The 20794-nt window shown below is 42.5% G+C and overlaps 1 protein-coding gene across 1 annotated transcript; it reads left to right on the plus strand.

Moving 5' to 3' along the window:
- The first annotated feature begins 694 nt into the window (after nt 1-694).
- Nucleotides 695-19645, plus strand: LOC126251655 (uncharacterized). Its single transcript, XM_049952223.1, has 3 exons — nt 695-916; nt 15315-15433; nt 18016-19645. Exons 1-3 carry the CDS (start codon nt 821-823, stop codon nt 18101-18103), a joined length of 303 nt encoding a protein of 100 aa, XP_049808180.1. The 5' UTR covers nt 695-820; the 3' UTR covers nt 18104-19645.
- The last annotated feature ends 1149 nt before the right edge of the window (nt 19646-20794 follow it).

Genomic DNA, 20794 nt, shown 5'->3' on the forward strand with positions numbered 1-20794 from the left:
CAGTAAAGATGGATTACAAAGTGCAGATCTCGAGAGCTATGAGCACTTCTTCATCTTCACTTCTGTGAAACACATCTCTCCTACTGAACAAGTGCTCTTAAGGTATGCATTTTAGAGCCCATGTTTGCTTGACAGTTTTTTCTTGTTTTGGCCCATACTGCCTCCTCCCAAAATATGGTAGGAAAAGAGCTTGAGGTAGAAGAGATATGCTTCACGGTATCGAAGATGAAGAAGTGCTAATATCTCTTAGGAGCCATTTTTTTGTTTTTAACTTGACTTTTATGCTTCGAATGGTCGTTCCTGTCATATCCCTGAATACTAACCCACTCCTTCTGGGGCACTCTGTCTAATTATTGAGCATTAAAGTGATCGTATTCGTAATACCGAGTATGACAGTCCTTAGCTACGTAATGATGTAAAATAATGACTGAAACTTGTGGTTCGGCAAGAAGCAGCGCGCACTGCACCTACGGCAAACCGCGCGGCACAGTGGCACACACTGCCGTGACACCGGCTTCGCGGAACAGGTAGCTCGCGCCCGCGTCGGCGCCCGCAGAAGTCGCAGATTGGCTGGCAGCCCGCGCGTTTTCCCCCTCCCTGTCGGCTAGCGCTCTGGGAGTGGGGGGTGGTGCGAGAGGGAAAGAGTGGGGGTAAGCAATAGCGCGGGAGCTGCAATATAAGCGGGCGGACGCGCCGTGCAAGGCATTCAGCTAGCATAGCCAGCGCTCTTGTGCTCGAAGAGACAGTTGCTCGTCCAATCTTTGCCTGTACCGAGAGACAGCCGACTTCGCCGTTCGCTCACTTCAGCAAGTGGATCAGCATGGAGAGCTCCGGTCTGCAGCGCAGCTTCTTGGTCGCGACGCTTCTCGTCACCTGCCTTGCTGTCGCCCTCGACGCCGCGGCCGTCAGAACGAGGGTAAGCAAGCAGTGAGATATCTGCGTCTCTCATAAAACTAACCTAATCTTTCTTTATGCTAATGTCACTGGTACTTCTTGTTAGCTTCTTGAAAAACATTTTAATCCATAGCTGCAACACTAATTATTCAGAGCTTTCTTCCCCTTTTCATTTTTAGCTTACATTTACAAGATTTTTTAAAAAGTACTTTCCAAGTTTAAAAGCTTTCAAAAAGGCATAGCCTCTTGTGAAATAGGTAGTACCTTGCTTTTTTTCTGATATTATAGTGTAATGAAATCCTTGTTAGGCGAATGTCAGTTCTATTCAAAAAGTATGTTCAATGAACATATGTCCAGTGAACCTGCTGCAGTGTTGCGCCCTCTGTTTTACATCAACGTTATTAGCAGATTTAAAACTATTACTACCTTAATCTGTATGTAAATTAGAATTAAATTTAACTTTTCTTTTAATGTCTTGTTGCCTTTCACTGTTTTCCTTTTCGCAAGCTGGTTTGCGAGGTGGCGTTGTTACAAAACTGTTATATACAAATCTAGTTAGGTACTGTATAAAATATGTTAAGATGCCACTTTAAAGTAAAAGAAAAGTTCATGTTGTCCATGAAACAATACTATTGACTCCATTTAACTATGTTAGCCATTTCGCAGTTTTTTTGTCAATGATCGGAACTCGAATTTTTAGCTACTGCTTTCGAACTGATGAAATATTGAATTAAAGTAGCAGTTGCAAAGATGACTTATGGGGAGCTGGCACTGTTACAAAGCTGTGATGTGCAAATGTATTTAGGTACGATATAAAATATCTTACAATATCATTTCAAAGTAAAAAAAAAGTTAAGGTTGTCCATAAAACAATTTTTTTGACTTCATTTAACTATGCCAGCTATTATGTGATTTTTTTTTGTCAAATGAACACGACTGAATTTTTTGCTACTGCTTTCGAACATATGAGATATAAAATTAAAGTCGTAGTTGCAGAGATGTCATCTGATTCACTATTCTGGGTTTCACAATGAAATTAGTTCACCTGGGTTAGTAGTCGCAACGAGCACGAAAAAATCGTCGCTGTTTTCTCAGCATCACAGCTGAGGCTGTAAATGGTGAAAGAAAATCTCTGCTGCATGTATTGTGGCCCTTACAAAGCTACGCTTTACTATGTTGCAAAGATAAAGAGTTATTCTTGTGACTGCTGGGGAACTGTACGTATAATTAGTTATGTGAGGGTTTCGATCGGTATTTTCTCAAACTGATTCGGTAAAATAACAGTTTCAACGGTTCAGTCTCTATTCAGTCAATTCTGTAAATCTGTTACTCCGTCCTGACACTATTGACAATGTTTTGTGAACGTCGCTGATTAATTTCCGGTCTTTCTGGCCATTTCGCTGCTTGAAATTTCAGATGTCATCACACATGATATAAATAATTTTTGGATAAACATGCGAAATACCTAGCAGGCTATTTCCATAAGTTCGAAGGAAGACACCGCTCAAATATTCTAACTTTTTTATTGACCGAAAAGCTTAATTTTTTGTCGCCGACACGTATTTGTTAGCGTACACATGGAACGTCATTGAATAATCAATGAATAGAAAGTTATTGCGAAAAGTGCGGCTTACAGTAACTGTCTTTGAGAGTGAGGTTAACTATTGTGATACAATTTCATGTAAGTCGGCTATTGCACTATTTATAGGTACACTTTCCTAGTCCCGGTTATGGATGTCAGGAGACCAGAGTAAGGTGGCCCGTTGACAGTTGCTGCTTTTGGAGACAGATTACTGCCTAGATAGGGGTGGGATGAGGCGGAAATGGATCGCGACCTTGTCGGCAGGGCATATTCCTTAAGAGAACAAGGGGAACCACAAAGATTGTGAGTTAGGATGAACGGACGGGGATCTGAACCCTACTCGTCTCGTATTCAAGTATAACGTCTTAATAAGTGCGCCGCATTGTTCCGTAGGAAATACCTGCGGGTGCAACGTTAAGCTCCAAACACTTCTACTGCCTGATGGGAATCATTTAGTCAGCCAGACCGCATTGTGCGTTTGAGAGGAAAATATATGAACTTAAACACTGATTACACTGAAGCTCTAACAGTCAGCCTCTGTAGAGAACAGACACAGTAAACGAGACGGCGCTATCTTTCCGGGCACCGAGGAACGGACCGTTAGCTTGGTGGGCAGAGATTCCCATATTTTTTTTCGTACAATCCGATGTGATAATGCCGGCAGGTTCTAGGCGCTTCAGTCTGGAACCGCTTGACCGCTACGGTCGCAGGTTCGAATCCTGCCTCGGGCATGGATGTGTGTGATGTCCTTAGGTTAGCTAGGTTTAAGTAGTTCTAAGTTCTAGGGGACTGTTGACCACAGATGTTAAGTCCCATAGTGCTCAGAGCCATTTTTTTTATGTGATAATTTTCAATCATATCCTTCATATCCTAGTAACTGATCCGACGATACTCGCTTTTTAGTGTAGTTTCGTGCTTTTAGTGGCGATCTTGGGAGATGGAAGACATGAGTTCCGCAAAAATTTGTATCGGTGTAAGTTGTTACTGCAGCGACCAATAAAGGAAGGCGTGCACGAGACGGGGCTCCAAACCCTATTTTTTCTATTAGTTTCAGTGTAGTGCACTATTACTGACTGAAATTGTATTGAAGATGTACGAAAACAGCGGTATAACGCGAGATGATTATTCCAGAAGCTATAAAATCGGATTCTGTAGAGAAGGGTGTCACGGCCCCTTTTAGAACGTTCGTTGCAAAGTCTTATACCAGAACATGAGATGCATACGAGATGAACCTGTCGCGTTTAATTCTCGTTCGATAAACGAACTCCATAAAGGAACTCTAAAAGAGATTTTTGACAGGCGGCGTCGTTTCCTGCACAAGGACCGAGATTTGGTTGTCTACATCAGTGAGCTAAAATCTCTTCTTGGTCGTTCACTTTAAAAGCCCGAGACACGCTCATGACGCAACACGTAATTTCATACGGACACACTCAACGTATAACGGTCAAGAACACTCGAAGCTTACTTACGAAATAAAATGCTTTTATGACATTGCTTTAGTACAACAATGGTCTCATCGAATCTTGAAAGCAAAATTTACCTTTGATCCAGAGGGTTACGGAGGAGGTATCCATGTAGCGATCTGAATTTCTCAGAAGTCATTAACATGTCCCTTCATTCTCACATTACCTGCCCTTACTTGTGGAAAAGAAAACAAACACTTTCTCTTAAAATAAAGAACAAAAGTTTCAGTAACAGACCGTTGGGAGTCGAACACTGCGGGTTCTCAAAGCTGTAACAATATTCAAAAGCAGAGGGACTTCTTTGGCAGAGGGCGAGTTAGTGTCGGTGATGCGCCATAAAATATTCAGTACATTATCCAAGACCTGTAGCCGACAAATTAGTGCGGTAAAATTTACTGAAGAGGCACTACTGCAGAGTGAGGCTGACATCTTACAAAATGAGTTAAAAGTCATATCATTGATCTTCTTCGCACAGGAATATGTTTACGATAATTGTGCACGATCTACGGAGACAGGTGGTTAGCAGAGGAGAAAGAACTAACTTACACGTACTCGTAAAGACGGGAAAAGGCAAGAACCGAAGATTCGAATGAGGCAAAAAACAAAAACAGTTATAGAGAACAGTAACACGTTGCAAAAAGAAGGCGACTGTCACGTCCAAAGGTCCAAAGCTGGCTTCAAAGTCACAGTGCCTATTATAAGTTGTGCAACATAGGCGAAACTTGGTAGGCGTGTTTCTACATCTGGAAGATGTCTTTTTTTTTTTTTAATTTCGTGCCATCTGCTTAGGAGTGGAGCTAGTAGCACCGCTATGAGGGTGCAAATCAGATTTGCTTTAAATACACGCTGTAAAGGGCGTGTTCATTAGTTACCTTTGAGTTTGGACGTGGTGAGTTGATGTTGTCAAGAATGCCTTTAAGGCGACAAAGACGCCATTCTCAGTACCTCACCTGACATTGAACGAGGTCGTGTAATAGTCCTACGAGAACCTGGATATACCTTCTGCGATATTGCAGAAAGGCAAGGCAGGAATGTAGCCACTGTATGTGACTGCTGGCAGCGGTCATCACGGGAATATACGGCCGCAAGAAGACAGGCTTCGGACAGCAACGTGACACTACCTAGAGGGAAGACCATTCTCTTCGGTCTATGGCTCTATCGCATCGTACTGCGTTTGAAGCAGCAGTTAGAGCGGAGTTGGCACCACAGTGACACAACGAAAGGTTACAAATCGGTTAGTTCAAGGGCAACTCCGAGCCAGGTACCTTGTAGCTTGCATTCCATTGACCCCAAACCATAGTCATTTGCGACTTCAATGGTGTCAAGCGAGAGCTCATTGGAGGGCAGGATGGAGTTCTGTTGCGTTTCCCGAGGAAAGCTGGTTCTATCTCGATGCCAGTTGAGGGCCTGCAACAGTCTGTCTGCATTCTAGGGGCCTGCAACAGCCTGTCTGCGTTCTAGACACACTGTACCTGCACCTGGAGTTACGGTCCGTGGTGCGATTTCGTATGACAGCAGGAGCACTCTCGTGGTTATCTCACAAATCCTGACTGCAAATCTGTACGGCAGTCTAGTGATTCGAGCTGCTGTGCTGCCATTCAAGAATAGCTTTCCAAGACGTGTTTTCCAACAGGATAACGCTCGCGCACATACTGATGTTGTAACCTAACATGCTCTACAAAGTGACCACATTTGCCTTGGCCTGCTCGATCACCATACCTGTCTCCAGTCGACCACATATGGGACATCATCGGCCGACAACTCCAACGTCATCCACAAACAGCATTAATCGTCACTCTAATGACCGACAAAGTGCAACAGGCATCAATGCTTGCATCCCACAAACTGACGTCCGGCACCTGTACAACACAATGCATGAACGTCTGCATGCTTGCATTCAACATTCCCGTGGTTACACCTGTTAATAATGTACGAGCAATTCACATTTACAATGATTTGTCTCGTGCTTACATTAACCTGTGATCTTGTAATGTTAATCGTTTAAATATCTAGACAAAATTATTCCTAAAATCATTTATTGGTGTTGCGGTTTTTTTCTCGTCAGTGCATATATGGCGCTGTGTTGTCTAAGTTGGGATTCAGATCACGGTAATAAGTTCAGAGGCTCCGCTCCCCCCCCCCCCCCCCCATATATATTAAAGAGATAAGAAGGTAGCTGTTCTTTGATCATATCAATATAGCTTATCTATTATGTTCTCTGTAATGTTTCAGCATAAAAAATGTATTATGAGGAATAAAATTCGTACAATGTACATATCGAAATTTCGGTGTCTGGTTGGTTGTTTGATTGATTTGAGGGAAGGGGCCAAACAGCGAGGTCATCAGTCCCATCGGATTATGGAAGGACGGGGAAGGAAATTGGCCGTGCTCTTTTGAAGGAATCATCCCGTAAGAATTCTGATCCTCTTTGATGGTTGGTACTTCGTTTGCCTGTGATTAGTAAATAGTTTTTTTAAAATATATATTGCTTAGTAGAGAACGAGACACTCTTTCTGTGTGTCGAATGTTATTTTCTTCGTTGTTTCTTCGATATACATGATGAACGCGAGAACGGAAAGACAGCATCCCTGCGTTCGACTAAATACACAACAAATAAACTGGAAAAAACAGCGTGTAGTAACAAGAAAGAAAATAAAATGCCAGTGATGCTGCTGAAACTTCAGCGAAACGTATCTGGGAAATAAAACTAAAGATAAAATTGTTTTTTGCTCAAGGTGGACTTCCTTGAAAAACAAATATATAAGTACCTAGGAATTACAATTACGAACAACTTAAATTGGAATGATCACAGCCGTTTCTAGGCGCTTCAGTGCAGAACCACGCTTCTGCTGCGGTCGCAGGTTCGAATCCTGCCACGGGCATGGATGTATGTGATGTCCTTAGGTTAGTTAGGTTTAAGTAGTTCTAAGTCTAGGGGACTGATGACCTCAGATGTTAAGTCCCATAGTGCTTAGAGCCATTTGAACCATTTTTTTGAACGATCACATAGATGATATTTTGGGGAGGCAAATCGAAGACTATGTTTCACTTACACAACGCGTGCAAGATGCAACTGGTCTACTAAAGGGACGGCCTACACTACGCTTGTCCGTACTCTGCTAGAGTATCGTTGTGCGGTGTGGGATCCTTACCAGACGCGATTGACGGAGGATGTCGAAAATTTCCAAAGAAGGCCAGATCGTTTTGTATTATCGCGAAGTAGTGGAGAGAAAGTCACGAATATGATAAGCGAGTTGGGGTGCTATTCATGAAAACAAAGGTGTTTTCCGTTGCGGCGATATCTTTTCACGAAATCTGAATCACCAACTTTCTACTCTGAATGTGGAAATATTTTACTGTCGCCAACCTACAATGAAAGAAATGATTATCGTAATAAAATAAAAGAAATCAGAGCTCGCACGGAAAGATTTAAGCGTTCATTTTTCAAACGTGCTATTCGAGAGTGGAACGGTGCAGAAACAGTTTGAAGGTGGTTCGAAGACCCCTCTGCCAGGCACTTGAGTGTGAATTGCGAAGTAGTTATGTAGATATAGACGTGCGCCCTTTAGAATCCATCTCTGAATCTTCCATTATTCTTTTTGCGTTTTACCCTTTACCAAACACCGTCTCTTCCGAGGATTTCAAATATCCTGCACCGTTTTAAACCGTAGAACGATCCTTTGAAGTGCCTTCATTTTTCTTTGGCCTCGTTTTCATTATCGAGCATGAAGTCAGAACTACTTAGGCTGGGTCCTCGAGAAATATGAGCCTCGCAACGAACGTATGACGTCACACCAGTCGTCTTGTCCACCATACTTCGTGAACGTTTTGGACTCCGTGGAGGGCCGCGGGAAATCAAGATGCCAATGAAAAGATACCCACTAAACGTCTTAACTATGGTGTGTGCCGTCGAGGGCTTGCGAGCATTTAAACGCGCAGTTAACCATTATTAAACTTGTCTGAAGTAGTTGTTTGCTCCCCACTGGGGATGGCTGCTGGTACTCGTAAGACCTGTAGTGTCATGTGCCGTGACGTACGCGCCGCAGCCTGTCTTTCTCGTCGCCTTCGTATTTAAGTCTCTAGTCGAATAATTAAATGGTTATGAAGTTCAGTAATGAGTAAAATGAACATGAAACAGACGGAGAGTACGGAGTGTGGGGAGGGGGACTGTTTTGCGTCGCAACGCTTCATGAGCTAGCTCAGACGTTCAGTGTATCGGGACAAACTCAACACTGTAGTAGCAGGTGCTTAGCCGTCGTCTTGTTAGTACGTGCAGCGGCCGCTTGGCTGCCGGCGGCGCTCGCGGCATTCCCGTTGAGGCGGGGCGGCTGCGGTTACGAGCGAACACGGCGCGGTGTTCCATTCATGAGGCGGGCGGCCTGCGGGATAACCCCTGACCCGCGACCAGCAGCGGCACTTGTTTACTAGCCGCCGGCGTGCGTGCGTGTGGCCGGCTCTTCCCACGCTTCACGGCCTCGTCCGCTGGTTGCGCAATGCCGCGTCATCCGCCGAATTTCGTTCCTCTAGCCGGAACCGCTACGTTCACAGTGCAGCATCGGTGAAGTCCGGAAGAAACAAGAAAATGAGTATTATTACGGGAACCCCTTCTACGCCTAGCGTATGAACTGGACTGACTCTTCAAGCCTGGATCCATTACCCCACATTCCGAAGCAAAGCAATACGTAAGCAAACCGGATAAAAAATTAGTCTCCCACCCCCTCCAGGACAGACGGTGAAATATGGTTCAAATGGCTCTGAGCACTATGGGACTTAACTTCTGAGGTCATCAGTCCCCTAGAACTGAGAACTACTTAAACCTAACCAACCTAAGGACATCACACACATCCATGCCCGAGGCAGGATTCGAACCTGAGACCGTAGCGGTCGTGCGGTTCCAGACTGTAGCGCCTAGAACCGCTCGGCCACCCCGGCCGGCCGGTGAAATATCCTAGAATGCAAATTGTAACTTTGATAATGACGTCAATTCGGCGAGGAAGAGTGTCCATAAATTTGTACAGCTATACTGAAGCCGCTCATTGATAATTAGAGCCAGCAGAGACTCCAGATTGTAGGGAATGTTGATCGCTATGCTTCACAAGAAGTTCCAAATAATACAAGACATTTTCTGCTGAATTAAGATCGGGTAATTTAGCGGGCCGGTCGAGATGCGATAGGGTGGCTTATTGTTAGTCAAACCAGTGCCTGCAGCACTGTAGACTTGCCTGTTGTCAAATTGGAAAACGTCATTGTACACAGCATACTCTTTATGAAGATCTATTAGATTCGTGCATAAGTTCGTACCGTTTTACCATGAGTTTAATAAACACAACAGATACACATAACAGAGGCTTTAGTCATCAATAATATATTTGTCTTCACTATTTACAATAGTCTGCCAACGCTGGCGTGGATTTTAAATTCCGCGATTGTAGAAATAACATGGTTTTGAGCCACAGAACTCGTCGAGCCGTGTTTGGAACGCATTTTCATTCGAGAGCTCCTTGAATGTTGTTCGATAGAGAACGGAGAAGGTGAAAATCTGAGGGCGCAATATCAGGTGAGTAATTTGGGTATGGAATGACATTCCAACTCAACTCCCATAAAATGTTTTTCGTCGTTCTAGCAGAATGAAGGTGTGTATTGTATCCAAGTATCATCATTTCACGCAGTCTTCCTGGTCGTTGTTCTTCGACTGCGTCTGCAAGACGTCTCAGTTGTTGACAATAAATGTCGACAGTGATGGCAACACCTCGGGGTAGCTATTCGTAGTGCACCACACCATCACCGAGCGAGGTGGCGCAGGGGTTAGCACACTGGGATCGCATTTGAGAGGACGACGGTTCAAACCCGCGTCCTACCATACTGATTTAGGTTTTCCATGATTTCCCTAAAGCGCTTCAGGCAAATGCTTAAACGGCTCCTTTGAAAGGACACGGCCGACTTCCGTCCCCATCCTTCCGTAATCCGATGGGTCCCTTCCCACCTACCCCCCCCCCCCCCTTTCCCCCAGCCAGCCAACCACACCGTCGCTGTTCAGATGGGTTCAAATGGCTCTGAGCACTATGAGACTTAACTTCTGAGGTCATCAGTCTCCTAGAACTTAGAACTACTTGAACCTAACTAACCTCAGGAAATCACACACATCCATGGCCGATGCAGGATTCGAACCTGCGACGTAGCGGTTGCGCGGTTCCAGACTGTAGCGCCTAGAACCGCTCGGCCACTCCGGCCGGCCCGTCACTGTTCCACCAGATGCATAACATTATCATCTGTGGATACGCGTAGGTCTTTGCACGGTGAGTTGCCGCTTCGTTTGGGCTCAGCCATTCCTTTCCATGTTGGCATAAAGGCATCATTTCTAGTCACCAGTAACTACAGAGGATAGGAATGGTCAGTGCTGTTCACGAGTCAATTGATGGCGAGCAGGCAGAGGTTCACATATGGCCAACCGCTGATTTTTATGAGTTTGGCTTAGAGTATGCGGTCCCCATACAACCGATTTTTGAACCTTCATCATTGCATGCAAACGTCGCACGATGGTGGAGTGATCACATTTACCAGTTGTAGAGTGCAGTGACGTGGATCACTGTGGATTAATGCGTTTAAAGGATCTTCATCAAACCACGAAGGCCTTCCTGGACATGGGTAGTAACGAATGTCAAAACGATACTCCTTAAAACGGGAAAATCATGTTGTTGCCTTGGGTTGTCCAATGGCATTATCGTCATACACGGCTCAAATGTTTCTGATTGCCTCCACTGCTGTCACCACCCTGTTAAACGCAAACGTTCCGATTTCTCCACTTTCTGCTCCCACTTTCTAACATCCACAGCTCCACTCACTATCTCCAAATAATAAAAGTCAATGAGTTAACTCAAACAGCAAAAGTAAATTACAAATAACAAACGACAATCGATAAATAAACTCATAACAACCCGAATACCAATATGAAAAACAAAAACGCTACCAACAAACGCACCAACCTAATATATTACTGAAAGCCTATCCGAGAACCGTGACCCTCTTGCAAGGTGCCTATCTAAAGGCTCCCAGGAACAAAAAAAAAAAATTAATTTTGAATGTTTCGCATAATTAATGACGAATTCAATAATTTAAATACCCTACTACTAATTAAGACGTATGATCTTATGTTAAAAGTTTAACACAATAAGACAAGTACTACAGTTACCATGTGTGTGTGTGTGTGTGTGTGTGTGTGTGTGTGTGTGTGTGTATCGAGGCAACGTAACTGACGGCGGGCAAAAACCTGGACCTTATTCATCCATTGTCTGCACTTAGCCGCTTTCAACAAACTTTGCACATAATTTCAAACCTTTTCGAAACCCTTTTTCACCGATACTGCCCGCAAAATAATGAAAGGAAACAAGTTCTTTTCCGCTGATGATGCAGTAAAAACGGCAGTATCGGGCATGGGGCTTTAATTTATTACTTCTTTACTACTACTAACTCTATTCGGAACACACTTTGCATACTGCATCTACATATATCACTGAATGTACCTGCGTAATTACATCATTTTACGGTTCATAGTTCAGGAGGTATAAAGTCTTAAACACTGAAATGCGTGATAAAGTAGCGTAAAACGCTGCGCAAATTAGCCAGTTTATATTCATTCAGTGTTTCGTGATAAGAGCACTTAGCGACTTCTAACAAACTCTGAGCATAATTTCAAACCAATTCTAAACTTCTTCTTGCTTGCATTCTTAGAGCACAAATTTTGTCCACAGCTCGTGGTCTAGTGGCAGCCGGCACGGTAACTCAGCGTGTTCGGTCAGAGGGTTAGCTGCCCTCTGTAATAAAAAAAAACTGAGTTAATGGACCAACGACGAACTAAAACGGGTGTCTTGTGACGTCCGCCCCGAGCAGATACAATGAACGAAAACGAAAAAATGAGATTAAAAAAAAGGGAAGGTTCTCTGTGAAGGACTCTTCCTGGTGTTGGCCTGAAGTGATTTAATGAAACGAGCTAACCGCATTGCTAGGCTGAAAGAAGAGGGGAGTGTATCCGACTTTCAGTTGTTTTCCTGACATAGGTTTGAGATACGTAGGATATCTATAAATGTTACAAGTTACTGACGTCTTATAAAGAATCCCTTATTTGTCAAGATCACAAAAATTATTTAGAAACATTGATAACCAATTTCTTCAAGCCATCTTCAGATCAAATAAAACAAAAGTTGTCTCTAATCACCAGGCTGATTGGAGATATATTTTCACCAATAAAATACGAATACGTACTTGGTGTTATGCAGAAGTATGTATTTTGTTGGTGACAATATGTCTCCAAACGGCGCGATGATCAAACACAGCAACGTTCGTCTTATTTGATCTGAAGATGGCTAGCAGAAACTAATTATTAATGTTTATAAATAATTTTGCGATCGTGTCTAATAAAGGATTATTTATAAGAAGACAAGAATTTGTAATTTTCAGTTTGTAACTCCTCTGATCTTATAGTTCCTTTCGAATGGCGTAACTCCTGGATAAAAGTAGCATTAAAGACAGTTTCCTGTTTGATTTTGGTATCTAGTGTCCGTGCTGTTACCCATTAGTTTTAACTTTTGAACTTGCGCCTCTGGAATGGTACATACCCGCTGACGCCATCCATTTGGAATGACCGCAGTTACGAGCGATTATATCTCGACTGCGCCGGGAGCGGACTGCGCAGTTCCCCAAACTGAAACAAAAAGTGCCTTTTGGGGCGATAACGACGATGGTCGATGTTTTCGAAGGAAGGGGGCGGCCGAATGGGATAAACAAGAGCAGACGGTGACGCGCACGCGTTGCGCAATGTCTTGTCAACCGATGGCACGCGGGCTTTACGCACAAGATTAACGGGCAGCGTGTGTTTGTGTGTGTATGTGGTGGTGGTGGTGGTGGTGGGGAGGGCAGGGGGAGCGAAGGTCGGGACTGCTGGAGTCTCGCGCACTGATGAATGGCCGATGCTCGGCGACAGTATCCACAATGAAACCAGTCAAGCGCCTGCCTAGAGCCTCGTGATGAAACTGTTGTGTCAACTCAGAGCTGCTTGACGGTCTGGCCAACCTGGGGTGCTACCACACAGCCAGTGAGGGACAGCTCCGTTGGCAGAATGCTGTCCCCGAAACGAGATAGACAAGGTCTTGGCTACAGTAAACAGATACAAATTGATGTACAAGAGGCAGTCAAATGTAAACGAGAAAGACTGAAAATGTACATATATGTACTATATGGTCAATATTTTACAACTAGCCGAGTACCAGGTGTTGTCTGGGTATGTATTTATTCCAATTCTGTTAACCAATCTCCTCGTTTCCCCTTTCTTCGCCCATCTCTTCTGCCCCCCTCTCTGCCCCCTTCCCCCTATCTCTGTCTACTTTCACCACCCCCTCCCCCCCAAATGTCTTATGTCCTCCTGTACCTCTCTCTGCCCATCTACTCCTGCCACCTAGATCGACCTGCTCCTTCCCCTCTTCCCCATCTGCCTATCTCCTCCACCCCACCTTCCCCTTTGAGTCCATTCCATCCTGTCCCTCTATCTCCCCCTCTCTCACTTTATCTCCCACTCTCCCTGTCCATCTCATCCACCCCTCTCTCTGCCAATCTCCCCATCCCCTTTCTCTATTTCCAACTCCCCATCCGTCTGCCCATCTTCTGCTCCAGCTCCTTTGTCCATGTCCCATTTGCATCTCCCTCTGCCCCGCCCTCATATCTGTTGTGTCTACGTCCCCCCCCCCCCCCCCCCACTGTCTGTCAGTTCATCTCTTCCTCCCCCCCCCCTTCTCCGTTCACGTTATCACCCTCACTCCGACAGTGGTTTCTGGTTCAAATCCCCACACTATTTCTTTCCAGATAGTAGTACATGTACCACGTTTCTTTGGAATCAATCTAGGAATTTAGGAGCAGCTTTTTAGCCTTGACTCTGCCAGTGTGCAGCCGGCCGGGGTGGCCGTGCGGTTCTAGGCGCTACACTCTGGAGCCGAGCGACCGCTGCGGTCGCAGCTTCGAATACTGCCTCAGGCATGGATGTGTGTGATGTCCTTAGGTTAGTTAGGTTCAATTAGTTCTAAGTTCTAGGCGACTGATGACCTAAGAAGTTAAGTCACATAGTGCTCAGAGCCATTTGAACCATCTGCCAGTGAGCGCACGTGTCACATGTAACTCACACATATTTAATATATTTCACACATATTTCACCGCTATCTGTGGCGAATGTCGTACTGCAGTTAAGATTTCACGCAGCTCAATCTCTATGACGTCGTTATCTCCTGAACGATGTGTCCTACAATGATATAATGTTACGGATACATTAAATGGTGTATGTGAATACTGCAAAATGTGTCGTGAATGCAGTTAGTAGTTAGGAATTAATAAATTAAAACGTCAAAACTGACGCCGCAGTTTTACTGCATGAACAGGGAAAAATGTTGTAAGCGATTAATTTTTTCCCTTTCATTATTGTGTGGGGCTTACCAGTGAGAAAGATCTCTTAAAAGTTTGAAATTACATGTAAATTTTGTTGCTTGCCACTAGGTGCTCTCATTCTCAAATACTGGATTAATAAAGTCTGCGAATTCGCGCGTCGTGAGCTGCACTACTTTTTCAGCCCCACCCCCGCATCTTTAATAGTAGGTGGTTGTTAGCCACACGGCAGTTCTCCCCAAGCCGTAAGTGGTATTGTACCAAGTTTGGCTGAAATCGATGCAGTGTTTTAGGACGACATGTGGAACATATACATACATCCATTTTTATAAAATGTATGGATATCCAGAAGGCGACTAGAGTTTGTAACGGAGCATCTTTGGCTTCTCAGTGATGAGGCAATATTCTGCAGAAAATTTCACTAAACCTCATTCCGTAATTACTACAGAAAGTTGGAACCTAGAGAATGTATCAAGAATGTGAGAGACAATACTGTATTAAAATGTGGTCATGATCGAGTTCCACGTTCCTAGGATATGGAATGAAAATTATGGACTTCAGCGAAGGGGAAATTCAGACCATGCGTATGATCGCCTCAGAGCTCCAGCGAACCGCACGGCTTAAAGTGACTGAAAACATCTTAATACCCGCCTGGGCTGATGAAAGGATAGCTGATACGGACAAGAGACTTGCTGTTGCGGTGGGGGTGCGGTAAGGAGGTTTTTGACCCGCGCTGACCTCGGGCTATTGTTATAGGGGGCGACCTACAGTTTAACGTGGACTGCGAAACTTTGAATTTTTCGCGTGTACCAATCATTGTCGGAAACGAATGAAATGACAAGTGCCAGAATAAATCGTAGGACCGACTTATAGACTAAGCCACAGCTTAACTCAGTCAATGAAGCTGAGGAATTATGATTTCCTAGTAACGTGTCTTTTTTTTTTGGTTGCAGAGGGACGTTGACGAATCGACGAATGAGAACCACGTCAAGATGTGTCACGCCAGTACGCCGTGCGGGTGGGCTGTCTACGTTCCCTACACCAGGCGTGTCGACTACTTCATGAAGAACACGTAAGTAACTCGTATATTTTGCCCAAGCCTGAAGTGGTTAGTTAGTGACATGACCTATATACCATTTGAATTATTCTTCTATCAAAACGATGTGGAACTAGTTAGTTTTATGTCATTCTCCTCCAGGGTGAGACACAGGAGGGAGGCAACCAAACCGTCTCACAGTCTTCCTCCAATATAGTTGTTCCAATTCATTCTGCAGGATTTTGCGAGAACAGTACCGTATTGCTTCCAGAGATTCCATTTTAAGTTCCCCCGAGCACCTCCGTTACATTTTCGTATTGGCTACACCGATCTAGTACATTCCTAGTACTGTATCTGAAATCGACTGATATCTATTGCCACAACTTGATAATGATCCCAAACGCTGGAGTAGTACTCGAGAATTGGTCGGAGATGCATGTTGTGTGCTATCTACTTTGCTGGTGCACTACAGTTTCGTAAAACCTTTCTAACAAATCTAACTACTCCGTTCGCCTTCCTTAGTACATGTTTTACGTGATCTTCCCATTTCATATCGTTAGTATTAAACCTGAATGTTCAAACGAAGTGATGAGCTCCAAATGTTCACCAGTAATCTCGTGACTAAATACAGTCTGGCCATTCCACTGTGCTATGAGCACTGCCTTGCATTTTTCCACGTTTTAATAGAGCTGGCATTCATTACACCAAGTGGAAATCACAAGTCCTTCTGCATTTCCCTTTCAACGTCCATTAATGATATTTTCTGTAGATAACAGCATCCTTATTCAACTGGCTGATAATGCAGCTAATCCAATCTGACAAACTGTAGTATATTTTCAGTTGGCCGGATATGTGCTTGCACCAACTACTGCGTCTAATCGGAGCCACATAGTACGTCTTTCACTTCATTATGCAACTTTGGTGAGCGTAGGTACGTACTGACGCAGTGGAAGTGTTCTGTCGTGTGCAGTGCGTTGCAGCTCTCTAACGCTCAATGCTCGTGGGATAAACCGCCTTTCCAGACAAAGGGGCAATGTTTAGGTGGAAAAAAAGAAAGGCGTGAGACGGATTCTGTTATTAAAGTGAAGGATAAGGGACCTGAAATGAAACGCTGGAAAGTATTGGACGAGTTCGTGCTTCTGTACAACAAAGCCCACAGCGATCTGTCCGTCGCCATTCCAAAACATTACAAGCCCCTCGCACGTCTTTGCAGAGGATGGCGAAACAGAATTTAAAGTTTCATCATTATAAGCTGCAAGTGACCCGACAGCTATGACCGGCAGATAAAGTGTGTATTCGCATTTCCTCACAACATTACTCGACAGGATTGACTTAAGACGACGCATTTCTGGCAAATCACGTGACGTCTCATGAGACAAAATTTCATGTGAATGGGCTTGTCAATAAACAACACTTCTGATACTAACCGGACATAAACTCGCAGCTCTTTCATGGAAAGACCCAGGGCAGCCCAAAGGTCTATCTGCTGTGCGACTGGAATGACTGAACCATGATTTTCTGAAAACAACATGGTCGGCCAGTGAGGGTCAATTCCCAGCAGTTGCGACCGTGATTAACAATTTCTCCATTCTATAGATGCAGAGACATTGCCGTCTGAAAGCGATGTTGTTTCCGCAGAATGAGATTACAGCCCGTAATTCACTGTTACGAAATGCATTCGTAAATTGCGAATACGTTAGGACGCCAGTTGTACACGGAAACTTGTGCCGCACTGGAACTCTGGCCCGGATCACTAGTTTATCGCGAGCAGTCGCCTAAACTGCTTTTCCCTCATGTTAACTGAATCTTCCGTCAGTTCCTGGTAGAACAACATTATAATAAATGAAAAGCGCTAGTTTGCTTTTGTTCTACAGTATTACATTTATTGTGTTAGGTTTTCGGCTTACAAGGCCATCTTCAGACATTTACTGACTATTGTCGCCGGAGAAGTTACAATGTATGTAAACTATGTTGGAAAAGAAGTTATACATGACACTTACAGCAAATAACATCTTTGAGGGTGTGGTGGCAATCCAACGTAAAAAGTAAAAAATTGAGTAGTAAATAAATATAAAGGGCGTAAACAGGAAAAACTTTAACACAAAACTGGATCAGCAAGCCTGCATAACAGTTTATATTAATAACTAAAATCGATAAAATAAAATTAGTGCTTGACACGGCTACTTCAGTAGGTGTAAAACATGGAGAGTGATATGCAAACCAATTAAAAGAAAGAATTATCAATGTAACTACAGAATAGACGAGGAACTTAGCCAATATCAATAAGATAAACAGAAATTAATAAATGTAGGAATATGGAGGAGTGTGAGGGAACATACAGTAAATGCCATCTTTGAAAATGCGGTAGTTCCACATGTTAAAAGTAAAAAGTAAAACAATATTTAATGCAAGTTGTTACATAGGCACAACTTCGATTATAGTGTTAATGTTTATATTGTTTGCCCATTTATATTTGTATATTGTTCAACTTTTTACCACAAAAGATGTTATTTACTTCACGTAAACAGAGAAAATATTTAGATGTATGAATACTTACCTGACAAATCGAGGGTTTCTATGAATAATGAGGTAATATTTTACGTTTCTCTTGTTCACAGGTGCGAGTGCCCGAAAGGCAAGACGTGCACCAGGACGGATGATGATCTCTCCGTGTCTGCTTACGTCTACAGGTGCAGAGACGCGTAGATCGCAGCATCAGCGGTCCCTGCAACGCCTCTGCGCGGGCAGCCACACGATTCTGCTACTACCGATGCATAACTTGTTCCTATTGTCTACATCTCAGCAGCAGTTCGTCGTCCACATCAAATCTTCATTTTCCTTCAAACCATTTTTTCAGCTTACATTCATCAAATCTTTACGTACGGAGATCAGTTCCTAAGTTCATGGAACGCTCAAGTGGTCCATTAGATGAGAGAATTAAAAGTTAGTTTGAAGAAGATATTTGATCTTAAATTGATATGTGTACGTTGGTTGGTCCTGAACGAAAGTAGTGCCTCATATTTTTTACTTCATCCGTGACACCAGTTCCAAATATTTTTGCAAAATAACTTACTACAATAGCTTATTGTAGAGACATTTTTTCATACAGAAAACTCTCTTTATACGAAATTTTTGTCCTCTTTCTTCAACCATTCAGTATTCACATGTCCCCAAGTAGGAAACTGTATTTCAGTCAGTATGAACTTGTGTCCACTGATAACTTGTGACATACTGGTCATGCCGCTGGCAGTGACAACATCGAAATCATAACACCTCTGTTGGTATGTTTTATTTACTCGCGTGAAAGGCCAGTACTGTAAGGTCATAGCTTAGTACTGGCTGGATATGCGTATTTAGTTACTTGGGAAGGAAATAGTCTCTTATTTGAAGCAGAAACTTAAGATGAGGTACTATGTTTTGTTCAGACTCCTCTTCAGTATTCTTCTAATCAGTGCAGCTGAGCACAGAGTCACAGAAGACGAATGCACTGCACAACATTAATGTGGTAATATGTTCTACCACACAAAATTTGTTAAAGAAACTTCTTTTATCAATTTAATGAATACTAGAAAATTCAGCAGCCGATAAATTAAGATTTCACTGTCGTTGTAAAAAAAATGTTGACCCTTTAATCAATGTATTTCAGTATAATGTGATTAGTTTTCACAGAATTAAGTCATTTCTTCTTGATAAATAATACAGTATTGTACGCCTGTACTTAATTATACAATTTAGAACTGAACACACAGATCAAAATGTATATCTCGTTATGAAAAAAAAAATATTGGTAGTTTTCTTGACAAATTTAGTTTCGCAAAGTTATAATCAGAACACAGATTTTTATATCAAGGAACAATTATGTTGTTTTATGAACATCTGATTTCGTGTTCTGTCTGTAAATGTTGATCATCTACAACAAATATCATCCCAAAATACTATTTACTTGTAAATAATTTCATACTTATTCAGTATCATGTGAAATAGGCATTGTTCCACATGAACGTACCAGACTGCGTCACACGTTAAATAGCACATTTCAGGTTCTAATTTATTTGTTTAATATTCTATCAGACAACAAACGCTAATTTCAAATGTAAATTATCGTTTTATTTATTGTTGTATAGTAGCTTGTATTTATACTCAGTATTTTTTTAATAATTTTGTTACTCCTTGTTATAAAATAGTGTGCAAAAGTAAGATGTTGCATATGACATCAGATAATTTTTGTTTAATAAAAAGAAAGTAATATATATTGTAGTTTCAGTCATTTCCTAAATGAGATAATATGGAATTACTTCCAGTTCCAAATTTATGCTGTATTATATATTTATGCAATATCAAAATAGAGAGAAATGCTTTCAATGTATGAGAAGAGAACATGATCAAGTCATTTGAAAATTGATTTTGGAAATTCGAATGCTCCTCACGACCAAATAAATAAACATCCACTTACATTAGTACAAAATGCAACAGAAACGACTCTTTAGTCTATAATCAAATGACGTTTTCAGAATGTACGTACTTACACCTTATGGCTTACATTTAGCTTGGTTATCAAGATGTCTAACGCTAGTGTGAAATAATAACCAACGGCAACATTCTTTCTATCAATGGTAGCAGAATCTGTGTAGCCAGGAAATAAGAATCTACTTTGTTAAACAATATGGTAATATAATGTCTCCTTCATGAGAATGAGTTCGTATTAATTTATATTTTCTGTTATTTTTATCTGAGCTTGCCATGGAGCAAGTGCTTGAAAATGTCAGGACAGTTGCCATGGCAAGTCTACTGCAGAATTACAAAAATATTTTAACGTACTTTTTGTTGACATAGATATCATTGTTAAGTATTCATCAGCACGCGGTACACTGTGTGACTCACCAGTACTGACAATCTGTTTGGTAAGTTTAATTGAAATGGTGTGTCATCTAAATTTATAGAATTCTTCAGTCTCGATCTTTATTTTCCAGATTTTAAATGACAGTGGAGTTTCCTGAAGTTCGAATCTAAAAATTGATTTAATGTTTATAACAGAAGTATTGTATGAACCAAAAACAGAGAAATGAGGGCACTAAGTCCAGTTAGTTCTGATACACCTATAAGTAGAATGAAAACGATCGTAGCACACGAGTCGAAGAGAAGAGGTACACTTGGTATGTATTTCAAAGACAACAGATTTGTACAATAGAATGAAAGGTCGGAGTCCATGCAAAACTTGGTGAGTATTGAAAAGGCGACAGATTTGTAGAGTAGAAAGAAATATCGGATTTCATGCAAATTAGACATTTTTATTACCTAAAAACAGAAAAAAATAGACCCCTGACCAGTACTCGATCTAATCTCCCTAGAAAATCGGTCAGCACACCCCATGTGTGCTGTATTTCACCACTGTGACAT

This window comes from Schistocerca nitens, chromosome 4 (assembly GCF_023898315.1).
Source record: "Schistocerca nitens isolate TAMUIC-IGC-003100 chromosome 4, iqSchNite1.1, whole genome shotgun sequence".
Classification (NCBI taxonomy): Eukaryota; Metazoa; Arthropoda; class Insecta; order Orthoptera; family Acrididae; genus Schistocerca; species Schistocerca nitens.